Source organism: Canis lupus, chromosome 14, assembly GCF_048164855.1.
Source record: "Canis lupus baileyi chromosome 14, mCanLup2.hap1, whole genome shotgun sequence".
Classification (NCBI taxonomy): Eukaryota; Metazoa; Chordata; class Mammalia; order Carnivora; family Canidae; genus Canis; species Canis lupus.
In genome coordinates, this window is record NC_132851.1 from 51,222,906 (window position 1) to 51,242,240 (window position 19,335).

Genomic DNA, 19,335 nt, shown 5'->3' on the forward strand with positions numbered 1-19,335 from the left:
AGAATGATCTGAGGCCCGAGAACCCTTTCTAAGCTACTGCAAAAGCGTCGGCGACCTGGGCCGAGTTGCGTGGGCTGGAGAGGCCAGTGAGGGGTTGCGTACTTTAGGGCTTCTGGAACGCGCCACTTGCTGGCCCGGCGGGCTTCTAGTGAATCACGTTTTTCAAAGCTTCGTGGTTTTGGTCTTCAGAACCCCTCCCCCCAAAACGCCGCGTCCTCATGGCTTCAATTAAAGCCTTTTATTAATAAATCTTTATTTTTTTTTTATCAGGTGTTATTTGTTCAACGATATCGAAAAACAAAAAAGCTGGCGGGATCCGACCCTCAAACTATAGGAACATTCCTCGCAGCCACCAGTCTGCAGTGTGCGCGTGCGCAGCTCTAACCCTCGCTAACCCAGCCGACGACTTGCGCAGGCGCAGATCTTACGTTGGCGGCTTTGTGGGTTGGCCTCGGCCCCGAGAAGCAGAGCATTCTGGGAACGCCGGAGACGGAAATTACTTCCCCTCGCGCTGCGGGCGCTGGTGGCTGCTGCGCGGTTTTCTCCGGTTTCAAGAGTTAGGAACTTGGGAACCGTCTGCCAATATGTACGACGCGGACGAAGGTAGGTGAAACTACTCGGAACGCTCCGCGGCGAACTAAGGGGGGAGAAGCGGGGACCTGAATTTGCGGCCTCTCCTCAGTCGCCGCTCGAGTGTTCCCGGTGGTGGCCCCGGCGTTCCTCAGGCCGGGATCGTGAGCGTGGAGGGTGCGGGGAACGTAGCGCTAATGCCCCCGGTCAGCTGATTCCGGTCTCTCCACTTTCGGCTCCTGGGTGAGTCTGACACCGCCTTCCCGGACAGAAATGGCGCGCCGAGCAGCAAGACAGAGTCCATTGTTTTTACTTTGAAGCAAAGGGCTCCTTTCTGGATTTCCCTCAAGGCCATAGTGGATTTATGGAGCCCCTGAATTGTGGAGTGTCAGCCTGTGCCACGCATACAGCCGGGCTAAAGAATAGCGTGTGTGTGTCGGGGCACATCCCTTCGTGATGTCACACGTCCAAGTCAATGGTCTTTAAAGATGACCTTTAAATTCCGTCTTCCCACAAGATGCCAGAGTGTTCAGGTGTTATGTATCCTATTGAATACGGCCACTATGTCTTTATTTTTTCCTTTCACATGTGGAAATCTTAGTCGTGGTCTAGTGTATTTTAATCATTTTTAATGCTCGGTCTCTCATTCTCCACAGCTACTATTTTCAGACTTCACTTTTTTCCTGACTCCCAATCCTGTGGCCACTTCTCATGTTTCTCTTTATTCCCAGGCCACTCTCGGGAGAAAAAGAAGCAGAAGCATAAACTCTACTGTTTTAGTCTTTTTTTTATTTTTATTTTTTTAAAGATTTTATTTATTCATGAGAGACGCAGAGAGAGAGAGGCAGAGACACAGGCAGAGGGAGAGAAGCAGGCTCCCTGCAGGGACGCCGTTGTGGGACTCGATCCCGGGACCCCAGGATCACACCCTGAGGCAAAGGCAGACGCTCAACTGCTGAGCCACCCAGGAGTCCTACAACCAGATTGTACAATAATCTAATTATACTTTATCCACTACATTAAAATAGCTCATGATAAGAATGTTAATGACTTCCCAATTGACAAATCAGAGGGACCTTTTTAAAAAAATTTTATTGGGGCACATGGGTGGCTCAGTGGTTGTGTCTGCCTTTGGCTCAGGTCAAGGTCGTGGGATCAAGTCCTGCATCGGGCTCTCTGCAGGTAACCTGCTTCTTCCTCTGTCTATGTCTCTACCTCTTTCTCTCTGTTTCTCATGAGTAAATAAATAAAATCTTTTAAAAAAAATCTTTAAAAGATATTTGTGTGTGTGATAGAATGAGGATAGCAGAGGAACATAGGGTGAGGGATAAGCAGACTCTGCTCTGAGCACAGAGCCCAACATGGTGCTCAGTCCTACAACTGTGCAATCATGACCTGAGCCACAATCAAGAGGAGAGTCAGATGCTTAACCAACTGAGCCACTCAGGCACCCCAGAAGGACATTTTTCAAACCGTATCCAGACCCTGTGGTATTCAGCATTGTTGATGACTTCCTCTTTGAAACTCAGTCCTTCTGCCACATAACTCTCATGTAATTCTTTTTACCTGTCTGGCATTCCTTCTTGTTCTCTTCTCTCATACTATTCAGGAGGATTCTATCTTTTCTCCATGGCTTCGGGTATGATTTATATGTGGATGACTTCGAATTTATATTTCTAGTCCAAGTGTCTTACATGTCTAACTGCCACTGGACGACTTCACTTGGATATGCCCCAGCCTCCTCAAACTTGTCACTGTCCAGACTGAGCTATTTGCTTTTACTCATCTGTCTTCCTAATCTGCTTTGTCCTATGTTCTCCATCTCAGTGAGTAGTATCTTCCTCTTGTGTTGTGGAAGCCAGAAGCCTGGGCATCATTCCTAATTCCTCTCTTCTGTTCCCATTATCTAATGAGCCACCAAGTTCTAAGGGTTCTGTCTCCCAAATATGTCAAATCTGGTGACTTGTCTGTCCCTTCTGCCACAATTTCTAGTTCAGGCCATCACTCGAACTCACTAATCTCTTGCCTAGATTAACTTCTCCAGATTCTCAACTGGTTTGTATGCTCTCCGGGATTCTTGGCTTCCCATTTCACTGCCCATACTGTGGCTATAGTGATTTTTCAGAAATGAAAATCTGATTTACCACACCCTTATTAAAATCTTAGAATGGTTCTTCACAGCTCTTATTTGGCAAAGACCAATCTCTTTTACTACTACATTATACTCTGTGCTTCAGCTACATTAGCCTTCTTTTGTTCCTTGAATAGCTTTCATTTTGGAGTCTTTTGCACAAATTGTTTTTTTTGAAAGACTACTTTCTCTGCCACTCCCACCCTCATCCTTTCCTTTTGCCTCGATTACTCCTGTTTATTCATACATGAGGTCTCTGCTCAGCTCCTCTTTTGGGAAGGCTACCCTAACCTCCTCAGGTCTTAGGATTGTCCATTTCACTTTGTTCTTCCTCTTTTTTTTTTAAAGATTATTTATTTATTTATTCATAGAGACAGAGAGAGAGAGAGAGAGAGAGAGAGAGAGGGGCAGAGACACAGGCAGAGGGAGAAGCAGGCTCCATGCAGGGAGCCTGACGTGGGACTCCATCCAGGGTCTCCAGGATCACGCCGTAGGCTGCAGGCGGCGCTAAACCGCTGCGCCACCGGGGCTGCCCTGTTCTTCATCTTGTTTGTATTCCTCCAGTAGGTAATAATCTCTCTGAGGATATAGCCATCTTTTATCTTGCTGAATGTTGTGTTTCCAGTGCCTGGGATATAGTACATACATGCAATAAATATTTAATGAATGGGAATGGATGAATGAATAAATGACTCTCCTTCGTGGATTTTTTTCACATGACTGTAATAGAGGTATTCCTCAATATCCTGCCTTCAGTCTTCCTTTCCTATGTAAGCTCTCCATATTCTACCAACCACTTGTAATGATTCTCAGCAATTTATAATTTATACCCCTTATTTGAGCTTCATATTTATATCCAGTTGTTTACTGCAAGTACTTAAGGGGACAAATGATCTACATGTATACCTAAAGCTAACCTCATTTCTCTCCTTTTCTCACCTTCTTGCTTCTCTGTGTGGCTGTGATATTAACCTCTAATCTGTCATCAAAGCTAGGTATCTCTGAGCTATTTTAGATATCTTTGTGTTTCTTACTCTTCCCCCACCTCCAGAATAGGGTCAGTAATTCCAATCCATTCAAGAAGCATTTATGAAATAATTTGTTTTGAATATGTATTGTTTCCTAAAAAAAATTTACCTAAAGTCTTAAGTTTTACAGGCTATATAAGTTAGAATATAAAAACAAAAATACAGCATGCTTCTCTTTTACAGATGATGAGACTAATATCAGAGGAACTGTGCAGTCTGATTTTTCAAACCTCCTGCTGTTCAAATTACTGTTGCTGCATAACTACCCTAAAATTTGGCTGCTTAAAAAATTAATGTGTTCATGGGTTAGGTGGGTCAGGAATTTGCACAGAGTATAATAGGAATGACTTATTTGCTCCATGAGACCAGTGGTTCAATGCAAAGACTCAAAGGCTAGGTATTGATGACTGGGACCTATGTGATCTAGAGTGTTTATTATACATGTCTGACACCTAGCCTAGTGGGACTCAAGGACCAGGATTGCTGACCATGGCTTCTACAAGCGTCCTCTCCATATGATTTGGGCTTCCTTGTACTATACAAGCCTTGAAGTAGTAGGACTTAACTAATGGCCACTCAGAGAGCTCTAGAAGTGTGTGTTTTAGCAAACACATTGCATTGCCTTTTCTTACCTAATATTACCTTTAAAGTCCTGTAGTATGTCTTCAGCTACATTCTTTTAGTTATGGCAGTGTCAAAAACCCACCCAGATTTAAGGGGAGGAAACCTAGACCTCTATATCTTGATGGTGGGCAAAGATGACCCTGTAAAAGAGCATGTGAAATGGAAGAATATAGTTGTGGCCATCCTCAGAAAATACAACCTGTCATTCTTTTACCTTTATGAAATGTTGCTATAATAGTCTACTGAACCTTAAGGTATTGCCCAGCTATTGGAACCCTTCTCTGGCTTTACCTCCTTACATAATCTTTCCAGTCTCTAAGGAGCTTATTGATTGGAGGATTATGTGCTTCATCTTAGTTACCATTACAGTTAGCTATTGATGAGAATTACATGGACTTTCTGGAGAAGATGGATTATTAACACATTCACACAACTTATACTGAACCTTTGTAACGAAGGCTCTTTGTATATTGGGAGAATACCTATGTGATGTAGACTTCGTACACATAGGTATATACCTATGTATGTTAGTAATAATTTAGTTAATTGAAAGTTTAGAGAAGCGGGGTAAAGGATTGCTTTTTACTTAGCAAAGAGTAAATATGTAAATATGTTTCTGCTACTTCAAATCATAGGAGCAAGATGTTAACTACTAGCATTTTATTGCGCACAAGTACAATAATTTTGGTTTTTGCAGATATGCAATATGATGAAGATGATGATGAAATCACGCCAGACTTGTGGCAAGAAGCATGCTGGATTGTAATCAGGTAACTTTTGAGACCAAACTGAATAAGCCTTAAAAGGCATAATAATCCATAAAGGGATTTCATGCTTATTCTGTTATTGAAAATTATATATTTTAGTGACCTATGGGTGGCTCAGTGGCTGAGCGTCTGCGTTTGGCCCAGGGCGTGATCCTGGAATCCCGGGATTGAGTCCCACATCGGTCTCCCTGCATGGAGCCTGCTTCTCTGCCTGTGTCTCTGCCTCTCTCTCTGTCTCTCATGAATAAATAAATAAAATCTTAAAAAAGTTATATTTTATATGAATATGTCACATGAAAGCTGGTTTCTTTATTTTATATATATATATATTTAACTTGAACTTTTAAAGTATTTCAGACTTTAAGTTACACAAAGAATTCATATATACATTTCACTCAGGTTCCCTAGATGTTAACCTTACATATTTTCTTTGCCTTTTTTTCCCTTTCTTTTTTTTTTTTCCGAGACATTTGAGAGTAAGTTGCAGACATAAGAACGTTCTTTTATATAATAAGTCATCAAAATCAGGAAGTTGATATTAATACAATAATTTATAGTTCTTACCCAAATTTTGTCAGTTGCCCCACTAATGTTTATAGAAAAGTAAATTTTTTTCTGATCCTGGATCCAGCCTAGGATTTCATATTGCTTTTAGTTTTCTTATTTTTTTGTCTCCTGTAATTCAGAACAGTCCCTCAGTCTTCCTTTTTTTTGATCTCGGCACTTTTGAGGAATACAGGCCAGTTGCTTTTTAGAATACCCCTCAGTTTGGGTTTGTCTGATGTTTTCTCATAATTAGATTCATATGATTGCTTTTGGCAGGAGTGATGTTCTCTGCAGTCCATTAGGTAGCATGTGATATAACCTGTTTTTATCCATTGCTGATGTTAATTTGATTCCTTGGTTTTCTTTTTCTTTTTTTTAAGATTTTGTTTGTTCATAAGAGACACAGAAAGACAGAGGCAGAGACTCCCTGCATGGAGCCTGATGTGGGACTCGATCCCTGTACTCCAGGATCACGCCCTGAGCTGAAGGCAGACACCCTTAACTGCTAAGCCACTCAGGTGTCCCAATTCCTTGGTTTTATTATTTTAAATGATAAAGTTACATTAGGTTGTATTTCAACCTAACTTCCCATCTAATTCTAAGTATAATTAAAACTCAGAAGCCTTTTTGTAGGTAAGAAAAGTAACTTTTAAGTAGTGAACTTATATCCTGCTGTATTAGAATATAAAATGCTATAACTCTGCTCTCTTATCAAACTGACACTTGCTGTGATGTCTCTTTGAGCCCCTTCATCTCCAAGGTGCACATCCTCTGGGTTCACAGTCTCTTCTTTTTCAAAGAACACATGCTTCCAATGTTGTACCAGTTGTATTTGGAATATAACTAAACGTTCTTGAACCTTTTTTTTGTTGTTAAAAAAATGTGTTGCAATTTTGAGATGTGTCTTTTTACTACTAATCATGGGCTATAAAAACTTTGTATTAAGACATTTGTATCCTCTATGATGTTTGAGTTTTAAACACTAAGAAGTGTCTTACTAGGAAAAAAAATAGGTAGATATTCTGTGAGTATTCCTATATTCTGCAATATCTAGGGAGAAGGAATATTTTGATCTTAAAAGAACTGTTTTCAACATATATGATTGTTCAGGGTAAACTATTTTTGAGCTGTCACCCCATTTAACATTTGTTACAAAATATTTGATTTTTACATTTTAATAGACTATAGGTTCTTTGGCTATTGTGAGATGATGCTTTATTTTCTCACTTTTTAACGTCAAGTGATTTTTCCCAAACAGTGTGAATGTGATGTTACTTAATGTCAGAGACTTCAGTAAGAGGGCTTGTGGTAAAATAAGATATATATATATATATAGGGGATCCCTGGGTGGCGCAGCGGTTTGGCGCCTGCTTTTGGCCCAGGGCGCGATCCTGGAGACCCGGGATCGAATCCCACATCGGGCTCCCGGTGCATGGAGCCTGCTTCTCCCTCTGCCTGTGTCTCGGCCTCTCTCTCTCTCTCTATCATAAATAAATAAAAATTAAAAAAAAGATATATATATATATACATATATGAAATATTTATATAGTTTAGGCATGTAAAGGACAACCTTTTTTTTTTTAATGTTTGTTTGATAGAGATAGGGTGCTTGTATAGGGGAAGGGCGGAGGGAGAAAGGAAAGAAGCGGACTCCTCGCTGAGCGTGGAACCCCACACCAGGCTTAGTACCCAGACTGAGGGGCAGCCTGGGTGGCTCAGCGGTTTAGCGCCGCCTTCAGCCCAGAGCCTGATCCTGGAGACCTGGGATCGAGTCCCATGTCAGGCTTCTTGCATGGAGCCTGCTTCTCCCTCTGCCTGTGTCTCTGCCCCTCCCTCCCTCTCTCTCTCTGTCTCTCTCTCTCTGTCTCTAATGAATAAATAAATAAAATCTTAAAAAAAAAAAAAAAAACCCAGATGGAGGGACGCCTGTGTGGCTTAGCCGTTGAGTGTCTGCCTTCGGCTCAGGGCGTGATCCTGGGATCCCGGATTGAGTCCTCCATCGGGCTCCTTGCGTAGAGTCTGCTTCTCTCTCTGCCTCTTTCTGTCGCTGTGTCTCTTGTGAATAAATAAATAAGTCTTTTAAAAAATAATATCAAGACAGATTATGACCTGAGCTGAAATTGAGAATCAGATGCTTAACCAGCTGAGCCACCCAGGCACCCCAAGGGTAACATTCTAACGTTTCTAATGATTTTGGGAAGTCTTCTGGGGGAAATGAAACTTATCCACAGTTTTGTAAAGATTTTTTCATTGTTAATTGTCCATAAAAACCACTGTTACTGGGCAGCCCAGGTGGTTCGGTGGTTTAGTGCCGCCTTCAGCCCAGGGTATGATCCTGGAGACCCTGGATCGAGTTCCACGTTGGGCTCCCTGCGTGGAGCCTGCTTCTCCCTCTGCCTGTGTATCTGCCTCTCTCTCTCTCTCTGTCTCTCATGAATAAATTAATCTTTTTTTCTTTAAAAAAAAAAAAAAACAACACATTGTTACTTAAATTATAGTGCCTTCTTTCATATGTTTCTTATATGTCAATGGCAGACTCAAATGGTTGTGAGAAATGTCTTTCCTGTTAGCTTGCAGTTATACAAGGAAATTACCCTAACCATTTTTAGGCTGTATCTCATACAAGAATGATTGTGGGGGGAATCCCTGGGTGGCTCAGCGGTTCAGTGCCTGCCTTTGGCCCGGGGCGTGATCCTGGAGTTCCGGGGTCGAGTCCCATATAGGGCTCCCTGCATGGAGCCTGCTTCTCCCTCTGCCTGTGTCTCTGCTTCTCTCTCTCTCTCTCTCTCATTCATAAATGAATAAATAAATAAATATCTTTAAAGAAAAAAGAATGTGTTTTCTTTTTCTTTTTTTTAAGATTTTATTTATTTATTCGTAGACACACAGAGAGAGACAGAGACACAGGCAGAGGGAGAAGCAGGCTCCATGCAGGGAGCCCGACGTGGGACTCGATCCCAGGTCTCCAGGATCACAACCCAGGCTGTAGGCGGCGCCAAACCGCTGCGCCACCGGGGCTGCCCGATTGTGTTTTCTATTCTCTGCCATAGGACCTAACTTCTAATATTAATGTCCATGATTGAATCAGGTTGAGATCTTGACCCAAAGCCATCCAATCTAGGTCTGCTAGTGACCTGTGAAATGACCTGGTGATGCCAAACTGACCATTAGTTGGGCTGTACATATTGCCTCAGAAAACTGATGTAAGGATAAGGGATTGGTAGTGGCCAGGGAGAGGTGAGTAGAAACTAAGAAATTGTCATAGGTACAAGATGCAGGGTCACAAGATGAAGGAATTGGGACATGGTGGTATGCTGGTGCGTTGTTTGCTCCTGCTGAGGGGTGATGAGATAATCCAGTCCATAAGAGTGTGGTAAATCTCAGAGCTCTCATAGTCTTCCTAAAACCTAGCTGTACACTTTCTGGGTGGTGAGGAGTGAAATTGCTCTTGCAATTTTAGCTTCTTGTTACTTTTAGTGTGTATATATATATTTTTTTCTTCTTTTTCCTTCCTTCATGTGAAGAAGTGTCTGTTCTTGTAAACTGAATATCTACTCTTGTAGGTTCTTCTTTAGGGCTTCATTATGTGATTTCTGTATCTGTTGGTAACTCCCATCTCTCCCATACTTCTTTTCTTTCTTTTCTTTTTTTTTTTTTAACTCCTATTTCATTTTTTAACATCAGTCATTTGCTGAATATTTTCACTTGAATGACTTCATCTCACCTTTATATTTTTTATTTCTTTAAGATTTTATTCACTTGACAGTAAGCACAGTTAAGGGGAGCAGCAGGCAGAGGGAGAGGGAGAAGCAGGCTCCCTGCTCAGCAGGGAGCCCAATGTGGGGTTCAGTCTCAGGATCCTGGGATCATGACCTGAGCTGAAGGCAGACGCTTAACTGACTGAGCCACCCAGGTGCCATCTCACCTTTAACATATTCCAAATAGAACTACTCTTAAACCTTAAATTATGTTTTTATACCTTCAGTATTTTAGTTATGGGTATCATCTTTCCTCTTTTTTTTTTTATCACCTTTCCTCTTATTCAAATTAGAATTATTTTATCTTTATACATTTTTTTTAGTTTAAGATTTTTTAATTTTAGAATGAGAGAGCATGGTGGGGAGGGGCAGAGGGAGAGAGAATTTTAAGCAGACTCTGCAATGAATGCAGAGTCTCATGTGGGGCTTGATCTCATCACCCTGCAATCGTGACCTGAGCCAAAACCCAGAGTCAGATGCTTGACTGTGCCACTCAGATGTCCCACATTTTCTTTAGTTTGAAAAACTATTTCAAAGAGGTTGAATGAGGGGTACGTGGCTGGCTCAGTCAGAGAAGTGTACAGCTCTTCATCTTGGGGTTGTGAGTTTGAGCCCCACGTGGGATGTAGAGATTACTTATATAAATCAATCAGTCCATTTTAAAGAGGTTGGATAAAATTTATAAGAGATCTTTATATTAGGGATTCCTTATAGTTTTTATGCTGTGCTTTAATTATTTTACCCATAAGCCTTGATTCCCAAAACTTAAGTCCTACAGAGAAACTGTTTCTAGTTTTACCCCTTTTTTGGATACATCATAGTATCTGCGTAATGATGGACTTATAATGGTTGGATTTAATTATAATGAGAATGGGGAAATACTCTAGAAAACATCACTGAGTTGTAACTAGTTATAAACTCAAATATTTTTTCCCAGTTCCTATTTTGACGAGAAAGGCTTGGTCAGACAACAGCTGGATTCTTTTGATGAGTTTATTCAGATGTCTGTTCAAAGAATTGTGGAAGATGCTCCACCTATAGACCTACAAGCTGAAGCTCAGCATGCTAGTGGAGAAGTTGAAGAACCGGTAAGAGGGTTATTCTAATAAAGTAACATATGTAAAAGAAGAGTATTAATTTGTAATTTCAGTTCTCTCACCTGGCTTAAGGGTTAAAAAAAAAGTGAATGTTTTTAGTAGGTTACTTACAGCATCTTTTATCAGCTCCTGTTTATTCTTACTAGTAGATATATTTTTGCAAGTAATCCAAATCCCTAATCCTTATTCAGATAGTAGGGATATAATAACTGGGGACGGGGAGCTTAGAAATATGATGAACTACTAGGAGAAGCAGGCCACAAATAGTCATGTTGCTTCAGAAGCCCCCCCTTTTTTCTTCCTTTCGTGATTTCTTTTCAACAATCATAAAAGAAAATATATTTGAAGGACTTTCCCCCTTATTTTTGTAAGAAATACGTTATAATAGATAATAAAGGAAAAAATCACCCAAACATACCAGCTGTTTTAGTTTTTCTAAGTTTCTAATAGTCTGTTTATACATACATATGTTCTTAGCATTATTAAAATCATAGCAAGGTTATAATTTTATTTTTTTTTAAATTTTTATTTATGATAGTCACAGAGAGAGAAAGAGAGAGAGGCAGAGACATAGGCAGAGGGAGAAGCAGGCTCCATGCACCGGGAGCCTGATGTGGGATTCGATCCCGGGTCTCCAGGATCGCGCCCTGGGCCAAAGGCAGGCGCCAAACCGCTGCACCACCCAGAGATCCCGCAAGGTTATAATTTTATAATCTGGTCTTATGTGAGTTATTGTAAAGAAGTATATGGTCCAAAATAATGCTGTCCCCAGTTTTTGAGAAGAGAGATGGGGAAACTGAAAAACCAAGTGAGTCAGGGAGAGCCCCAATTCAATCTTCCTTTTATTTTTGGCAAATTCAGTCCTCCTTTTCTGTAGCTAATCTCCTAAGGGCTGATCTTTTCTTCTAATCTAGTTGGAGATGCTGCATAGACTTTTAACAAAAATCGTATCTAGTTGGAGATGCTGCATAGACTTTTAACAAAAATCGTCGGTTCTTCTGGCACTGTGCTGGAAAAATGGGCATAATTTTTTTTTAACACAATATTTTCCTAGTATTTGCAAAACAGAGAGGTAACAATATAACAGGTTCAAAGTGTCACTACTATTAAGTACTATTGGAGGAATAGATCTGAAGCTGGGGTATCAGAATTTAGTGGAAAAGATGGGGGCAGACTTAAGCTGACTATGAAGGGCGGCGGGGTAGAACTTGTCTTAGTAGAGACAAGATACTTAGGGGGTTCAGCAAGGAAATACTTGGTGTTATTTGACTTGGGGATGGAATGACCACAACAGTCAGTAGATGATTTTTAGCTTGATCTGTTTTTGATATGTGTTAGCGGAAGGTAAGATAGAATGAGATTGTCATGGGCTTTGGGTGTTATTAGGAATTGTTCAATTTGGGGAACTTGGATGTTAATTACCATTAGTGGTCTGTTTTAGTCCCATTGTTTCTTTTTCTAAGATCTGGTTTAGAGAGAAACCACTTTCCGTTTACCTCTGGAAAGTGCTCATGGATCTTGTTTTATTGGGGAACAGATACTGATTGAAAACTTTTTTTGGTAGAGGGAGTACGTTGTGCTTTGATCAGGGTTGGAAGTTGTTCTCAGTCCTTGATATAGAGTAATTGGGATTTTTTTGTAAATTTAATTGAAGAGATAGGTTTATTTTTTCCAGTGTTCTGTTGAATAAATTAGAGGATGGTCCTAATTGAATTTATCTTTTCTTTGTTTTTCTGGTAACATTGTATGTACTTCTGACCTTAACTAAGGAGAGACCACACAGAAGTATATAGATTACTGATACAAATCTTTTAACTATTTGATATAAACATAGAGCATATGAGATATATGCATAATCTTTATTTACTTGGGATATTTTAAGTCTCTTGGTCTTTGCCTTAAGAAAGCAGGTACAAAACTTGACATCTTTGAAATAGGGATATTGGCCTTTGAGAGTCCCCAGTGTTAGTAAAGTGGGTGAATTTCAGCAGTTTCTAGAGCTGCTCCTAGTCAAATGTTAATGTTGATTAAAATGGAATCATTAAAACTTTCATGGAAAACTATCCTTTTCATGTTTTTTGGTTTCCTTTTAGCCAAGATACTTGCTGAAGTTTGAACAAATTTACCTCTCCAAGCCTACCCATTGGGAAAGAGATGGTGCTCCTTCGCCAATGATGCCAAATGAGGCCAGGTTAAGAAATCTCACGTAAGAATTTTTCCAATAATTGATACTGTAATACAGTTCAGAAAATGTGATTTTAACCAGTTGAGTTTTAGCAAACACCTTACTATTACTTAGTTGTGATTTTACTTTTGTTTCTAAAGGTATTCTGCTCCACTTTATGTTGATATAACAAAAACAGTCATTAAAGAAGGTGAAGAACAACTTCAAACTCAGCATCAGAAAACTTTTATAGGAAAAATTCCAATTATGTTGCGTTCAACTTACTGCCTGTTGAATGGCTTAACAGATCGTGATCTTTGTGAGTTAAATGAATGCCCTTTGGATCCTGGTGGATATTTCATTATTAATGGATCAGAAAAGGTATAATAAGTGTTATTTAAAGAAAATTACAAAATTGTAATTAAGATTTAGATTATGAAATTTCAAATTAAAAAGTAAACTTGTATACAGAAAAGCCTAGAAGTGGCGTTGAATTATTTAGGGAGTGACAGCCAAACTTATGTAAACCAAACCTTTATTTAGTTGTATATAATAAATACTAGAAATGTGATCAGTTGCTTGAGCTTATATGTTTCTGTGAAGCATTTATGTAAAATGGAGTTTGTAAAGTTTAAGAATTGATGTTTCAGTGAGCTCATCTGATCAGCTTAAATTAAGATGCAGATTTTACTCTTCTTTCTACTTCAAGGACTTGTGGGTTTTATGGCATAACTGTTTTATTGTCCCTAAAGGTTCTGATTGCTCAAGAGAAAATGGCGACAAACACCGTCTATGTGTTCGCCAAAAAGGATTCTAAATATGCCTACACAGGAGAGTGTAGATCATGTCTGGAGAATTCTTCCCGACCCACAAGTACTATTTGGGTTAGCATGCTGGCAAGAGGAGGACAGGTATGGTCTGGAATATGATGTTGTTTGAGTTTATTTCTTTCTGTCTAGTCTTATAATCTGTCAGACTCCATTCTTTTTTTTTTTTTTTTTAAAGATTTTATTTATTCATTCATGAGAGATACAGAGAGAGAGAGAGAGAGGCAGAGGCACAGACAGAGGGAGAAGCAGGCTTCCTGCAGGGAGCCCGCTGTGGGACTCGATCCCAGGACTCCAGGATCACGCCCTGAGCCAAAGGCAGGCGCTCAACCGCTGAGCCCCCGAGGTGTCCCGTCAGACTCCATTCTTAGTTAAAAAATGTTTTCTGGAGCTTATTGTCAGTGTTATATGGTAGATGTTGTATTATTATTGCTCTGTGGCAAATTACCCCAGTAACAACATAGATCATCTCACAGTTTCTGTGAATCCAGAATCTGGGGTGGCTTCACTAGGTCCTCTGGCTGAGCATCTCTCACAAGGCTGCAGTCAAGGTGTTTGCCTGAGCTGTGCTCGTCAAAGGCTCATTTCATGTGGTTGTCTGTGAAACCAGTGTGATTCAGTTCACTGTGGGCTGTTGAATTGAGAGACTCGGTTCTTTGCTGGCTGGTGGCAGGAACCTTCTCTCAGTTCTTTGCCACGTGGTTCTCCATGTAGCTGCTGACAACATGGAGCTTGCTTCATCAGAGAGAGTAATCGAGAAGACCATAGAGTGGACAAGCAAGATGGAAATCACAGTCTTCTATAACATAATCTTAGAAACAACATCCTATCATTTCTGCTGTATTCTCTTTGGTTAGATATAAGCCACTATGTTCAGCCCCTTTTCAAGGGAAGACAATTATACAAGGGAATAATAGTAGTAGGCAGGAGTCCATGAGCACCATCTTAGAAGCTGCCTACCATGTTACTTGTGGTTTTTTTTTTTTTTTTTTTTTTTAAAGATTTTGTTTATTTATTCAAGAGACACAGAGAGAGAGAAAGAGAGAGAGAGAGAGGCAGAGATATAGACAGAGGGAGAAGCAGGCTCCCTGCAAGGAGGCTGATGTGGAACATGATCATGGATTCTGGGATCAGGGCCTGAGCCGAAGGCAGATGCTCAACCGCTGAGCCACCCAGGCGTCCCCTATGTGATTTGTAATAATTAATACCTAGCCTTGGGCACCTGGGTGGCACAGTTGGTTGAGTGTCTGACTCTTGATTTCAGCTCAGGTCATCATCTCAGGGTCGTGAGATGGAGCCCAGCATTGGGCTCTGTGCTCAGTGTAGAATCTACTGGAGGTTTCCCCTCTCTTTCTCCTCCTGCCCCTCCCCACACTGGAGCAAGCTCCCTTGCCTTCCCCCCTCTCCCTTCCTCCCCCCACCTCCCTTCCCCCCTTCCCTGTCTCTAACATCCGTAAGTAAGTGAATAAAATCTTTATTTTAAAAAAATAATAGCTAGCTTTTCTTATTTGCTGTGTGTAGTTATGTTACTCTGATTGCTTGATATTATCTTTATAACGGTCTTCAAAAGTAGTTGCAATTGCTTCTATTTAATTTCAGGTACAGTTTTTATTATATTTTGTTTTGAATAAGTTATACATGCACATTAAAACAGTTCAAAAGTAGAAAAAAATTTAATATAAAAAGTAGTCATCCTTTGACCTTCTTTTCCACAGAGGCAGTCACTTTTAATAATTTCTCATGAATCAGTTCAGAAATAGTCTTAATGCAAAAAATATAAATGGTAGCATGAGATACAAAGTTTGAACTTTGCTGGTATCTTTTTTTTTTTTTTTTAAGATTTTATTTATTTATTCATGAAAGATAGAGAGAGGCAGAGACATAGGCAGAGGGAGAAGCAGGCTCCCAGTGGGGAGCCTGATATGGGACTCGATCCTAGGATCATGACCTGAGCCGAAGGCAGATGCTCAACCACTGAGCCACCTAGGCGTCCCTGCTGGTATCCTTTAAAAACATGTTTATTTATTTATTTATTTTTTAAATTTTTATTTATTTATGATAGTCACACAGAGAGAGAGAGAGGCAGAGACACAGGCAGAGGGAGAAGCAGGCTCCATGCACCGGGAGCCCGATGTGGGATTCGATCCCGGGTCTCCAGGATCGCGCCCTGGGCCAAAGGCAGGCGCCAAACCGCTGCGCCACCCAAGGATCCCTAAAAACATGTTTAGATCAGCACTTTATCATTATTTTGGAGCTGTTATATTCCATATGTAGATATAGCTTGCTTCCTTTTCCTTTTCCTTTTCCCTTTCCTTTCCTTCCTTTTCTTTTCTTTCTTTCATTATTTACTTATTTATTTATAGATGCAGGTTTATTTTATTATTTATTTATTTATTTTTGGTAGCATAATTTATTTTATTTTATTTTGGTAGCAAATTTATTTAACCATTTCCCTTTTGATGGGCATTTAGGTTTCTAGTCCTGTGCTCTTGCAAACAGTTCTGAACTTGAAGATTAGAGAATTTTAGCTACCTGAAGTTAAATAGACACATAGAATAGGTGTTTTAAATAATTAAAGTGGTTTTTATTTGTAAATAGAGGTAGAATGGGGCCCAAGTACAAATGTTTGGAAAAGATGTGTTCCTGATGTGTGCATTCTTTGTTGAGCAGCATTAGCCTAGATCATGGAGGGCAAAGAAATGAAAACATAAGTTAGAGAGATTACTATGGCAGTTAGGGGCAAAATGAATAAATTAGAGGCAGAGAAAAGAAAAATCATCTGGGGCACCTGACTGGCTCAGTCGGGAGAGCATACAACTCTTGATCTCAGGGTCGTAGGTTTGAGTCCCACATTGGGTGTAGAGATAATTTAAAAATCAAATCTTTAAAAAAAAAATCTGGGTTTAGTGATAGATTTGGTATAATATGAGTCACTGAAGATTCTGTGGTTTCTATCCTCAAGTTCTGGATGAAATAGAAAACTTCTAAGAATTGATTTTTAGAATGTAGTGAGTTCATTTCTTAGACAAAAGATTTTGTGGGGGTACATGATGTGTGCATTATTTTCTTATGTTTTGCTTATTCTGAAAAAGATCTGTGATGAAACAGATCATAGACTGAATGGCATAATTGATTTCTAAGTAGAAACAACCAACTAGCATTTGGCTCAGAGTACAGGAAAAAGAGCAAGATGAAAGTTTGGGTATCATTTTTCAAGAGCCATTAACTGAATACCCATAAAATTGGATAAGATTTCTAAGGACCCAGGTCTGAATAGGAGGAGATGACAGAAATTGTTATTAGAGGGACCATGATAATATAGGGTTATGAGGCCAAGAGGAGATAGAGTTTAATATTAAAGATAATTAAAATGGAGAAGCCAGTTTTTATGAAAGTGTAGGCTAGTAACTTTTGTTTCATTTCTGTATGTGTATACAATTAAAGAGAAATTGGAAAAAAAATTATGTGAGAGAGGCTGTTTAATTTTGAAATACTATTCAAATGAGATACCTTACCAGCTCTGAGTTAATATTTTTCATTCATGCTTAGCTTTTTTCCTGTGTTTGCCTATATATATATATATATATATATTTTTTTTTTTTTTTTTTTTTTTTTTTTAAGATTTTATTTGTTTATTCATGAGAGACAGAGAGGCAGAGACACAGACAGAGAGAGAGCAGGCTCCATGCAGGGAGCCTGACGTGGGACTCAATCCCAGGTCTCCAGGATCTGGCCCTGGGCTGAAGGTGGCACTAAACTGCTGAGCCACCTGGGCTACCCTACATATTTTTTTTTTGACCCGTTATGTCTTTCTTCCAGAGAATTTTTTGTGTTTTGTTTTTTTTGTGTGTGTATTTTTAATAAGAGAGTCTTGGCAGGCATAGAATAGAGGATGGAAGTTCTCTTAGGTCTAAATGATCAGCCTGTTCATAGAATTAGTAAACCTGTTTCAGTGTCTTTGGCAAGCAGCCATAGGACATTCCTTAAAGTTTGAAAGGTATACTTCTTTTGAAATACATACTGTGGACATGTGTATGAAATGGTTCTTATGATATTTTTATGTGACCGTGATCTCTTTGTACTGATATTCTAATGTTTTATTTTTCTAGGGTGCAAAAAAGAGTGCTATTGGTCAACGCATTGTGGCAACTCTACCATATATCAAGCAGGAAGTTCCCATCATTATTGTGTTTAGAGCATTAGGTTTTGTGTCTGACAGAGATATTTTAGAGCATATTATTTATGATTTTGAAGATCCAGAGATGATGGAAATGGTAATGTAAAGCAAAATATATTCGCAGTGTTCTAATGAGAGGTTTAAAGTTACTGACTTGGTAATCTTAAAACATAGTAGAAAGATGCTTTGAAGAGTAATTTAGCGGCCACAGATCCATGCTATTTACTGTGTAGCAAAAGCCTTCAGCCTTGCTTCAGCTTCTTTCTTGACAATTCTGTGTAAAATAGACATAAAAACTAGAGGCAGCCAGAGTTCACCGATAGCAACAAGAAGAAACCATAGTAAGAAAATCATGAAAGCATACCATATGGTGCAATTTAGTAAAAAAAAGAAATGTATAGTAAAAAAAGAAAATGAATAGTTGATAACCTTTTTTAACTTTTTATTTTGAAATAATTTCAAACTTGTAGAAAAGTTGCAAAGAACTTTTATATACTCTCATCCAGATTCACTAGTTGGTACCTGTGCTACATTTGTTTTAGCATTCTCTTTATTTATACATGTTATTTTTTTCTACATTTGAGAGTAAGTTTCAGGCATTGTGCCCTTTATTCCTAAATACTTCAATGTGTATTTCCTATGAAAACCAGGACATTCTTTACATATTCATAATACTTAGCTTTAATACTACTAGGCCATAGATCTTATTTAGGTTATTGCCAGTTGTCCTGAATTGTCTAAAGTCTTTAGGACTACTAAGTAAGAAGGTTAAATGGAGGCCAAACATTGGTCACAAAGTGAGATAGCAGAATGAGTACATTAGTTATTAGAGCATTGATGCAGTTCCATGAGAAAAATGGATTCTGGTTAGATTTTACTTTTAGCTTTTACTAATGGTCGCGTTTTTGTGTTTTTTTTTTTTTGTTTGTTTTCTTTAAATACTTAAAGATAGTAATTATTTAAGTATTTAAGAAAATTTATTATCTTTTAATCCAAAAGGCATTGCAAATGATTCAAAATTGATTCAGATCATATTCAAACTGGAATTTTCTTAGGAAAGTGAAAGAGCTGATTTGCTTTATGTCTGTTACATACTTATTTTTAATTATTGCTTGTTCCTTTAGCTCTTACGAAGCTTAGGCCAATTTTTACAGTCCGAGTCAAGCCATTCACTTTGCAAGAGTACTTTAATTTTTTCTTTTGTTTTCCTTTTTTCCAAATCCATATTAACCTTAACAAAACAGTTTCATAACATTGATGATTTAAAAAGACCACTTCCATTTGCCATATTGTGGCCTCACTTTGACTGGTTTATGTTACCTTTTTCTGATCGTTGGTTCTATGATTGGAATATGGATATTTTTAGACTTTTGAGAATCAGTGATAAATAGACATAGGAAGTCAGAGGCAGGAAAGACATTTCAGAAAATGTGATAGAATTCAAGTGTATATACAGAGGCCAAAGTTAAGTGGTACCCATTCTTCATGCTCATTATGTAAAATGGAATTTTAGAATGTTAGAACTAGAGTGAGTAAAACTTGGGGATTATCATGTCTGACCACCTCAGACAAGGAAACTGATTACATGACTGCTTAGAGGCCACACCCACTTTGCTGCAGGTATAGAACGTGTAGGTCTCTATAAC

At 39.1% G+C, this 19,335-nt stretch overlaps 1 protein-coding gene across 3 annotated transcripts in view; it reads left to right on the forward strand.

Moving 5' to 3' along the window:
- Positions 1-19,335, forward strand: part of POLR2B (RNA polymerase II subunit B) — a 47,381-nt gene that overhangs the window by 457 nt on the left and 27,589 nt on the right. The window contains exons 1-8 of one of the 3 annotated variants that reach the window (XM_072775182.1): positions 11-148; positions 271-603; positions 5,051-5,123; positions 10,362-10,512; positions 12,615-12,727; positions 12,847-13,066; positions 13,438-13,596; positions 17,622-17,786. In XM_072775182.1, coding sequence (XP_072631283.1) covers positions 585-603; positions 5,051-5,123; positions 10,362-10,512; positions 12,615-12,727; positions 12,847-13,066; positions 13,438-13,596; positions 17,622-17,786 — 900 coding nt within the window. In that variant the 5' untranslated portion in view covers positions 11-148; positions 271-584. Of the gene's footprint in view, positions 1-10; positions 604-5,050; positions 5,124-10,361; positions 10,513-12,614; positions 12,728-12,846; positions 13,067-13,437; positions 13,597-17,621; positions 17,787-19,335 lie in introns of those variants that run through there. The other 2 variants (XM_072775183.1, XM_072775181.1) reach the window with 2 other exon arrangements.